This window comes from Caretta caretta, chromosome 2 (genome assembly GCF_965140235.1).
Source record: "Caretta caretta isolate rCarCar2 chromosome 2, rCarCar1.hap1, whole genome shotgun sequence".
In the NCBI taxonomy this organism is placed as follows: Eukaryota; Metazoa; Chordata; order Testudines; family Cheloniidae; genus Caretta; species Caretta caretta.
Window position 1 is genome coordinate 77,567,314 of NC_134207.1, and position 11,507 is coordinate 77,578,820.

Below are 11,507 nucleotides of genomic sequence, written 5' to 3' on the forward strand. Positions count from 1 at the left end.
GTAGTTTTTTGAATGTAATATATTATGAATCCTCAAAGGACAAACAATTGGATCAGAACAGATAATCTCATGTGACTAAAACCGATTTAGCACCATTGCTTTCCTAGCAGCTAATATTCATTAGGATCAGCCAGCTAGACATTGGCTGGGCAAGGTCCCATACTCATGAAACTATTTGAATTGTCTTTGGCAATACAGGGATGTGATGAATACTAAACTGTCTCTTTGGAATATACATTGCTGTGTAATGTCTTTTAGAAATGAAGAGACAATACTGTTGCTGACTTTCCTATATGCTTCATTTAAAATGTATCTGTTACCATTTAGGATGAAACATTTTCAAATTATTTAAATGGTTATTTATTGCTTTATTGAGTTAGTTTTTGAAATCTTTCTTGTTTTGAAATGTGCATCCATGCCAGGCTCTGATTCTGTTCCATGGACTGGAATAGAGGATTCCTTCCTCTCCCTGGGTATTCAGGTGCTCACATTATTATTCAGGCTGGATGCTGGGAGAGGATGTTGCTCACAGAGAGTAAAGACAGTCTTACCTGACATTTGATGCAATTTTTCCAGTTTCCTCATCAGTGGCTGTATATACTCCAACAACGTAATTAGTCATGGCAGCTGTTGATAAGCTTCTTGGCAGAAAAAAGCTCATTGAAGATGGACTAAAGCTTGGTGGTTCAATCACATTGTTTACATTTATTATTAGGGGTGTTCCACTAACTTGATACTGAGAAACAACTGAATGATGGAATGCAGCTTTGTTTCTAACACCAAAACTCAGTGGATAACTTTGCAAGTATTCATAATTCAGTGGCTAAAAATGTTAGAAACAAAGAAATAGGAACTTAGTCAAATCCATAAACACTCAGTTCATTCATTAATTTTAGATGAATGAACACCCCTCTAATCCCAGTGGATACTCTCTTACTGCCGTTAGAAAGGGATGTCCTTTGACTGGACAGCAGGGAACAAGAAAAGTCCAAAACACATGCATGACAAGGATGGGGGCTGCCCCCACCTTTCGTTTTTTGCAAAGGTGGTTGGGGCCAGCTGATTCACTGCTGTGTGGCCCCTTTTGTCTATTGAAGCAAGCCCATGATTTTTGAAAGCCACTTACTCTCCAGCTGGGAAGGTATTTTGAGTCAGAGCTGCCTGGGGGAGATCTGCAAAAGGGACTACAGCTAGGACGCCATTAAAGTTAAAGCTGAGCAGGATCCCAGGACCAGATGCCTGTCCTGCTGAACTCAAACTACACCAGAACACAACTCCTAGTAAAGCTTAGGAATCCAACAGGGTAGACACAATCCCAGCTGCAGCACTCCAAAGATGTCAACAGCAGCCGCCAGGCTGCTTGCCTCATCGCTACCAGCTTGCCCCAGCTCCACTACAGCGGAACTCTTACACTGTGAAGGAGGGAGTTAGAGTATACCTGTCCTGTACAGCTCCTAAATGTTATGAGACTGGGGGCTCTGACCCAGCAGACTTAGCAGGGGCAGGAACTCCTCTTCAAGTCTCTTTCTGCAGCTGATATTTTTCTTTGGCCTCCTTGCTATTCTAGTTCTTTCTATACTACTCCTCCAAGCCTCTGTCGGGTCTTTTATGTGCCACAGAAAAGAGATTTATGTAGCTGCCTTACAAAAGGGGAGGATTATGTGAGTATTTGCATAGTCACATAATCACATAGTACATGGGGCTTTGCTCAGAACACTATTATTCTATGTATCACTCTAAATTTAGTTTTCTAATTCTAAAACCAAAATATTTATGCTCCTATAGAGCATAGATAAGTCATATGCTTTAAGACAAAGCACGTATAACTATTAATAGGGGGAACCTAAAGGAAAAAATCCATATGCTATGCTTAATCAAAGTTACATTAAGCTGAAAAAAGCCAAGAAATATAAAGTTAAAATTGACATCCCTTTTTTACTCTTTGTTTTTGCCACAGTGGAAGGAAAGAATGTTAGTCTTAACTTTTATTTTCTTTGCTCTTGCCAATGTGTATTGCTATATGAATAGCATACAGTGGCTATGTAAACCACAGCTCTGGTAAGGAACATGAATAGGGGCATCAAAAGCAAACTACCTGCACAGTGTAAAGACAAGGAGAATACAGTCATTGGCACTATAGGGAGTGTCCTGATGAGAGGCTCTCTCATGGAGGCATAACATGCGCATCCCTTGCCCAGGGTTGCCAGTCAGTGTGAGATAGTTGTGGGACCATAGCCCCTTCCCCAGTTAGGCTCTTTGAGGAAAATATCCAGCTCCACTCTCAGCATGGGATTCTCTTGCATCTTATACACAGGGAGTGCATGATTTGGGGTTCCCTTGCATTTATACACCCCAGCATCTGGCCCTTAATGATATAGAAATGTCATTTTAAAATCTGTGAATTATAATACTTATACATCCTTACCTTAATAACCCTCAGAATACCCTCATTAGTTGCTGGATCTGTTACGAATTCAAAGCAGTTGTCTTCATTGCCAGATATAAAGAAAAATTCTGCCAACCAGTTGTCCGAATACTGTTCATCAGCATCTATAGCTTGTATCCGTAGCAGTTCTGAACTGAGTGAATTTTCCACGATATTTGCTGAATACTAGAATGACAAATGCACACAAGCACTGAAAAGATATTTTGTAATGAAGAAGCACTATAGAGAAGCATATGTTGGTTTTACATTTCTGAAATATGTTATCTTCACAATCAATACTAGTTGTGAAAATATCATGTGCCCCACATAGGGTGTGGTTCTGATTGCTGATTCAAATGTGTGTATTGCCTCAGATGTCTGTGAAATCATCCTGGGTGAAATCAATGGGTGTTTTCCATGAGTAAGGACTGAAACAATCCTGCAGATGGACCTAATTTGTCCCCCACTTCATATGTATGAACAACCACTGTAGCTGGTTTCATGAGATGCAAAAGGAACCTGTGTATTTGTCATCAGACTTGTGTGTGTAGACCAGAGGCACTGACTTTTGTTTTTGCCAGTGGGTGCTTTTGAAGACGTGTGTTGGGGGGGGCACTCTGCAAATTTTGGGGGTGAGGCTATTTTCAGAATATTTATACGCTTCTTTCATATTCTAGTTATTTAATGACAGGTTTCAGAGTAGCAGCCGTGTTAGTCTGTATTCGCAAAAAGAACAGGAGTACTTGTGGCACCTTAGAGACTAACAAATTTATTTGAGCATAAGCTTTCGTGAGCTACAGCTCACTTCATCGGATGCATTTAATTATTAGTTATTTAATGTATCTTTACATGTATTGGTATCTTTACTATTTTAATAATGATTCAATTGTTACGAACTACATAATTACATTATCATGAATTACAGTGTATTAAGATCATTGCAATCACCTATAAGCTGTCTTCACTAACAGTTTAAAGACATTAGGTCTCACTGTAGCTTTCTGGATGAAACTGTCAGCAGTCTTATTTACATCTAGGTTCCCTGGTATTATTTTGATACAAGTTAAGGACAGCTACATTATTCGGTTGCGTCTGTCCCATTGATGACTGGAGATCATTTTTAAGTCTTCTGAAGCAGGAGAATGAGTATTCCACAGTTCAGGATGATACAGGCACAGTGAGAAGGATTCTTATGAATTTGCAGTACTCTGGAAACACACGGCTGCTACTCTGAAACAAGTGCTTCCAGAGTACTGCAAATGACTCGAAGATGCTTATGCCCAAATAAATTTCAGGTTTCAGAGTAACAGCTGTGTTCGTCTGTATTCGCAAAAAGAAAAGGAGTACTTGTGGCACCTTAGAGACTAACCAATTTATTTGAGCATGAGCTTTCGTGAGCTACAGCTCACTTCATCGGATGCAAATAAATTTGTTAGTCTCTAAGGTGCCATTAGTCCCCCTCATACAGACTAACACGGCTACCACTCTGAAACCTTTCTTGATGGGTAACAGCTAAATTAGACACCATCCTTTTGTAGGTATAGTTGGGATTATATTTTGCCATGTGTATTACTTTGCATCTATCATTGAATTTCATCTGCCATTTTGTTGCCAAGTCACCCAGTTTTGTGAGATTCCTTTGTAACTCTTTGCAGTCTGTTTTGGACTTAACTATCTTGAATAATTTTGTATCATCTGCAAACTTTGCCACCTCACTGTTTACCCCTTTTTGAAGATCATTTATGAATATGTTGAACAGCACTGATCCCAGACCAGTACAAGACCCTGGGTGGGGGGGGGGGGGGGGGAGTGGAGGGAAGTACCTATATTTACTTCTCTCCATTCTGAAAATGGACCATTTATTCCTACCCTTTATTTCCTATCTTTTAACTGGAGTGCCTGGGAATGCTTTCAGGATCATCTAACGATCTGTAATTTAATGACAAGCCTTTTGTTATCTTAATCACTCTGCCTCTGTTTATAAACAAACTCTCTTGCTGCAAGGACAGAAGTTGTTAGCAGCACAGAACTCACCACATTCCATACTCAAGCTCTGACTCCTGGGTGCTGAGCACCCACTATTTTTTCCCCTTGGGTGCTCGACCCAGGAGCACCCATGGAGTCGGTGCCTATGCTGTAGACCATGGGCCAGGTTGTGGAATGTTTACCTATGTTCGTGAACACTTGGTCATGTGAATAGTACCTTTTTGATAGGACTATTCACAGGAGCAAGTTCTCCCCAGAAGGAGTAAGGGCTGCACTGGTCATCTCTGTGATGTTAGGGCACAGAAATGTTAGTGATGCTACTTTTGATGGGAAAAAAACTTACTGAAGTCTGTGAAAGAGTTGGGAAATTATCGTTGACATCAATAACTTTAATAGCACAATTACAAAGGGAAGAGATTCCATCTGCAGCTCCATCGCGGTCTGAGGCTTTCACAACAAGAGAGTAGCTGCTATGTTGCTAAATTGGAAAGAAAAATGAACACATTATTTACAAGTAAAAACATAAAAACATAATGAAGAGTAATTTCTTGCTGCTCTTTTCAAATACACCAATTTGTTATAGATTCAAATATTTGCTATAATACAGTAAAAAACCCATAATGTATCTATGTATTATAAAAAATAAAGCCTTTTCAATCTTCTATTTCACTTTTGTAACACTAAATACATTACTCTCTCTCTCTTTCTCTCTCTCTCCCTCACACACACACACACTTTCTTTCACACTGAATATTAACATACTGAAGTTTTTACCTCTCTGTCAAGGAAATTTGCTATATGAACTTCTCCAGTATGTTTATTTAGAATAAACATTGATGCACCTGCAGGTTCCTGACTCTCTATCTTGTAGGCAATTTTGGAATTCAAGTGATTTGGTTCATCTGCATCCGTGGCAATTATTTTCATCACCAGAGTAGCTAGGAATTAAGACAATATCACTTAAATTGGCATAAGAGCCCTATTTTGTTAATTTAAACTACTCAGCAAGACAAGCAGGCATAAAAACAAGAATAAAAAAGGAATAAAAACAACATAAAAAAAGAATTATATTACCTATAAGGAGCTATGTTTAGTTTCATTTACTAAGAAAATAATAGAAAGTACTTAATTTAGTAAAAGGGTGGCTGTACTTATTCCAAGTGAAATCTATAGTTTTGTGATCATTAACATTATTTACGCTCCATGGAAGTGGTTATCATGATGTGATAAGCAGGGGTTTGGAAACTTATATCATCAGTGAATTTTTAAAAAGGTAAAATCAGGATTGTAAACGATTTATGATTTTTCCCATATTAAGTGATTTTTATTTAAAGATGAAGAGATATGTTAGCAACCCTAGTATTTTGACATGCCAGCAAATAATCTCACAATAAATTATTGTGTTGTTTGTTGCAGATGATATACTGCACATATAATCACACTATATTTTTAAAATTGCATTCTGATCTCACATATACATGTAGGCTGCATAAACATTGATGTAAGTTTAGAATAACATAGTAACAACAAATTCAAAGTTTGTTTTAATGAAATCATGAAAATCAGACTTCACCCTGGGGTTTTTTGGAGAACATCTTCATATTCAGTAGTTTATGTTGATGCCTTCCTGGAATTTTGTATATGCATTTTACTTGGCCGTATTAATTACACCAAAATATGCTTCCATATTTGAATCTATCAAATGAGTTAATTTTATTCAGAAGGCTTTAAACTGGACAGCTGGGTTTTAGGTTTCCTTAGGATAAAATTTTGCCTTTACTTTCAATGGTTAAAGTAGATGAACTTTGAAATTCTACGACCTGAGTTATGCAGGAAGTCAGACTAAATGATCACAATGGTTCATTCAGGCCTTTAAAAAAATTATGAATACATGACAGGAAGTAGGGGGAGTTCACTGATTTTGTGGCTGTATGTTATCATGGTTGTTGATATCATATGGTTAAACAAATTGCATCATTTTGTGCAATGGGACATGGTAGGAGGAAAAGAATGGGGGCATTTGAAAGGAATCCATGTCCTCCACATAGTGTGGAGCTGTGAAGGGGAACAACCACTTTGCTCTCAACCATCCTCTCCACCCACTCAAGGATTGCCAGGAGGGGAAACGGAACTGACAGAGCCATTAAGTGTCCCTTAGTTTCCTGCTTGGTGCATGGTACAGATATGGCAATATGTCCCTTTTTCATAAGAGGGAAGAGAATGCCGGAAGAAGCAGACTCTCCCCCTTTCATTTATTGACTTCCAGGGCTTGACTTCACTGCCTTGTGTTAGAATATGACTTGTGAAGAGTTGAGCTGAGTAAATGATGTTTCCCATAACATTGGGATCAATATAGACAAGGACAAGTTGTGGTCAGCATTGAATCAGCTACTTATGCTAAACCAGGTCACAGTAATCAATTACTTTTAAAAAAATGTTTTCTTAAAAAAGCATTACAAATTAAGACCACGTGGAGTAACTTGCAGGATTAGGGCCTAACAGAAAAAAGTTTCTGAATTCTTCTAATATAAAAGTTGGATATATAATATAAGTGTCCATAATTTAAAAAGCAGTAAGTGGTTTTCATCAGATTGGTTTTAAGACACAGTATGGGCTATCACAAAGTTAGGGCTTTGAACTTTCACATGTATAGTCATGTGAGTAATCTTTATAGTCCCATTCAGTTCAATGATACTAATGATGTGTGCAAAGATTATTCATGTAAGTAAGGTCAGTAGGAATTCTCTTGGTAGTAAGCCCTGTGCTTAGGAGGAAGGGTTTGCTGTATTAGGACTTTACTTTGCAGTTGCCAATGTCAGCCACATTTTTAGTTATACAAACACATTTTCAGATTAAGATGTATGAGGAAAAGGGTATTATATTTACCCTCAGAAACAAGTAATCAAACTTAAAAAGAAAAAAAAGAACCCATTTCCCTAAAAATTTCTAAATGTGAAAAGAATTACTTTAAGAACATTATGAGCAGATGAAAAAAAGCACGGTAATTGTCTTGCAGTCGCCTCTATTGCAAAGGCGACTGACAATTGCTGTAATATGTACACAGAATAGTTACTTACTCTCCATAGAGCTTTCTTCAATAGATCCCATAAACGTAGATTGTGAAAATATCGGAGCATTGTCATTTATATCCAGAACTCTGACTCGAAGTTCAAGAGGCGGTTCTAAATCGATACCAGTAAGTGCATGTTTAGCAAAGCAGCGAATCTGGATAAAGAGGGTTACAAATATATAATAATTGAAAAGAAGAAGAAACAAACTCAAATTTTGAAAATAATTATGAATTGAAACTTCCCTTCCCTCTCTGTCAGCATTCATCAAAAGAAGGCATCAAATAAAAAAGAAAGGAGAATATACTGCGGTAATAAATGGATTGTATAACACTTACAACAAATACTGGGGTCAACTCTCGATCAACTATTGATGTTATATTAATTTCTCCAGTTCTTGAATTAATAATAAAGATCCCATAAGGTGGCTGATCAATCCCTATTCCAGAGATGCTGTATACAATTGGCTGGTTTTCTTCACAATCTGATCGAATCTACAATAATAGACAAATGGAAAATATTATGTTTATTACAGTTTACTGAGAACACAAGTGATGGCTTCTCCCCTCAAAAAATCATACAGAATTCTCAGTTACTCTCCTCTTACTCTCCTCTCGGGCCCCGCAGACTGCTTTTTGCCAGTCTTCTCTTTAACATGGTTGGCTGGATGTAGCCCCTGAGAGAGCTTTCCAGTGCTGCTCTTTCAGGATATGTCTACACTGCAATTAAACACCCATGGCTGGTCTGTGTAAGCTGACTCAGACTTGTGGGGATTGGGCTGCGGGGCTATAAAAGTGCAGTGTGAACGTTTGGGCTTGGGCTGGAGCCTGGGCTCCGGGACCCTCCTGCTCTTCTGCCCCATTGCCTCCCTGCACACTAGTCAGACACCATCCCAATCCTTGATCTCAGGGATTCCTCAAAGTGGGTCAGGAAAGAGAGCGCCATTAGAATGTGATAGTGTAGCTGGCATCAGACAGAATCTGTGCTGCACCTCCCAAAAAATGGAGCAGCATTCATGCTCCACTTGTGCTCTAGGAGGCCTCCGTACTGCCCCAAGAACACTCAGTACCACAATCTAGCCCACAGCTTTCTGATCTTATGTGGGTATGGTTATCGCAGTAGAACCAGCAGCTCTAGAGCTCCTTCCCTCTCTTATTCTGCCTTTTTTCTTTTGGACATTCTAGGCAAAATCTATATTTGAAGGTCTCCACCAATTAGCTCAGTTAGGTCTCTACCTTTATCAGTTTTTCTTTGCAACATACTTTCTAATCACTAAACACTTACTTTGGCAATTGGATTCCTCCTTGAATTATCTTCTCCTTCCCTACAAGCTGCAGCAAATTTAACCCATTCCCGTTTTTGTCTTCTGAAGGTTTTCCATTGCGCCACACCATTTTCATTCCATTCTTTCACCTTATGTAGAAAGAATTCCAGTGTCACTATGACAAGCAGTCTGAATACAGTTGTAATGAATATAGACTGGTAGGATTTTAACAGTGTAAGGTACGGAAGACAGTAGATAGTAAACAGTATGAACATTAGTATAGACTAATGGTCTGTTTATAAAGCTTCTAGTCCCAGAGCCTAAGCCTGCACATCCTTACTCTTGCAAGTTCTTGCTCATGTGAGTAGTCCGCTGACTTCAATAAGACTAGGAGTTTGCAGGACCAGATCTCTTTCCTTAGCAGGTCACATTTAAGTATTTTTTTCAAGTTGTATGGTCCAAAAATATCTTCGCTTACAAAAAACTTTCAATTCTTTATTTCATTTTTAATGACAGTTACATTTTTCATTGTTCAGAAAATCTGCTCTTTAATAATAACTATTTTAATAAATATATTACCTCTACGTGAAATCCAGTACTGAAATCCAAGAATACCTGCAAATACAGTAATACAGTTAGTCGAATACAAAGGTTGGGTATCTTTCACTGACAAATCTAAGAAAAATGTACCGAGCCATATTCAGCACTCAATCTGTGTGTTCCATACAAGGAGTTCTGCGTGTGACACGAGTAGATATACCCTGAAAGGAGCTGCACAGATGATGAAATTCTTCTTGTCGATAAAAAGCCTGAGTAATCTGGCTTTAAGTGGGTAGAATGTGGGATTGAGAGAGCAAAACCCAGTCCCTACATGCCATTAGGGCCCGGGGCTGCAGCAATGCCCCCTCCCTCATGTGCTACCCTAGCACATCCATGACACTTTGTGAGGAGGCTGTAGAATTGCTATCAATGCTTGGGCATTCCCCTGACACATGTCCCCTCTCCAGCCTGCTACCATCACTGCTTTCTGTGCCTCTTCTGTACAGCTTCTATGTGGGGCTTAAATGGTACGGAGGGCTTTGTGTTAGCCCTCACATCAGTGTGACTTTACCCAGATTTCTTTTCAAGTTTGGATTAAAGGAGCAATTTCACAATAGATAACTTATGAGCATGTGTTAAATGGTTTGATCACAACTAGTAGTAATTTCAGAATGTAAACACTCCAGTTAAGAACTGTGATGTAGCCACAGAAGCTATATAACCAATGGTGTAACACTGCTCCCATTTCAGTCAATGGGAGATTTGCCATTTACTTCAGCTGGAACAGGCACTTCAGTGGAGCTATTTGCCTGGATAAGGTGAGCAGAATTTTGTCCTAATGCTACAAACAATGTTCTGGGCTTAGTTTTTTGTTGAAAAAAGTAATCAAAGGAACCACAAAGCAAAGAGGAACAAAGAAATTAAATTGATCAGAAGAAGGGGTGCTAGGGCCATCATTTCTTGTCAGAGAATAGTAAGAAAAAGCAAAAGCTAGTTTATTCCACCCTTCAAGAGGGAACTCCTCGGCAAAGGCTCTTTCTGTAAAATTAAAAATTAAGAGCCAAGTATGGCTTATTTGCTGTATGGGAAATAAGTCACTTCAATAAATCATGGTGATTTTGGGGGGGAACAGGAGGAAGATAGTTCTGATAAAAGCAAGCAAGATGTTCTGATAGAATCAAAAGCAAAGGTCAAGCATTTCACTGATTTACACCCTGTATAAAATCATTGACCTCTCTGGGTCATATGGGGGTAAATCATTATGGGACTTGCCTGATGCACTAAGACTCCCTCTTCCTGATGCATCAATTTGCATTCCCCAGCCTTAAATCCACCACACATATAAAACATATAACACAACGGTTAACCTTTTCCATTTCTTTACATCTTTATTTCAGGCCTCTACCTAACTTAATTACTCACCAATGTTTATATATTAAAATAATTTGGGGTTATATATATGTTTATATATCAAAACAATGACTGTTCTGTCAAATACTAATCATGTCAAATATATAGCAAAATACTTTTTACACATTGTGTAGGTTAGACATAACATTTCTTCTAGAAATAGGACAATACCAGCTTTTTAGTATCTAAAATAAGAAGAGTTTTCAACATTGTAATAACTGACTTATAAATAGGCACAAATGGAGCTGCCCAGTGATCTAGACTTGGTAAAATGGGCTACTAAGAAATATGATACATAAACTTTAGTTTACAATAAAAACAAGGAGCTGACAATCTTAATGTTCTCAATAATTCATCACATAACAGGGACAGTGTGAACTATTTGTAAAAAACACAGGACTGAGTAATGGAGACCTGTGTTCCAGTCTTGACATTACTACGGTCTTGTATGACTTTGAACAAGTCACTTACGGCTCCATTTGCATAGGTCGACATTAAGGTTGTGAGAAAGAGGTGCTGAGACATCATGAGAGCTGCTAAGGATACTGGCCTGATTGCTATTGAAGTTAGCTGGGCAAGTAGTATAGAACTGGGCTGTTAGGGCCAGATCCTACCTCCACTGAAGTCAAAGACATTCACTGATTTCACTGGAAGTGAAAGTGAATCCTTTAAAGGCTGCCAACAATTTTATATTTAGAAAAAAATATGAAAATCTGTTCTTCCTCTACTTACCTTCTAAGACCCTGAGACCAGGGATCTGTGTTTTCCTTGCAAGAACTGATCACAACACAAACATCTAAAACTGAGTATTGTG

The 11,507-nt window shown here is 38.5% G+C and overlaps 1 protein-coding gene across 1 annotated transcript in view; it reads right to left on the bottom strand.

Moving 5' to 3' along the window:
* The window catches only part of LOC125632400 (desmoglein-4-like), a 28,824-nt gene extending 17,636 nt beyond the window's left edge, over positions 1–11,188 (bottom strand). The window contains exons 1-9 of the mRNA XM_075126147.1: positions 11,165–11,188; positions 9,323–9,358; positions 8,764–8,892; positions 7,818–7,973; positions 7,489–7,636; positions 5,186–5,349; positions 4,755–4,889; positions 2,426–2,611; positions 552–823 (exon numbers count right to left, since the gene is read on the bottom strand). Of these exons, the coding sequence (XP_074982248.1) occupies positions 552–823; positions 2,426–2,611; positions 4,755–4,889; positions 5,186–5,349; positions 7,489–7,636; positions 7,818–7,973; positions 8,764–8,892; positions 9,323–9,358; positions 11,165–11,188 (1,250 nt within the window). The remainder of the gene's footprint in view (positions 1–551; positions 824–2,425; positions 2,612–4,754; positions 4,890–5,185; positions 5,350–7,488; positions 7,637–7,817; positions 7,974–8,763; positions 8,893–9,322; positions 9,359–11,164) is intronic.
* Positions 11,189–11,507: the final 319 nt, after the last annotated feature.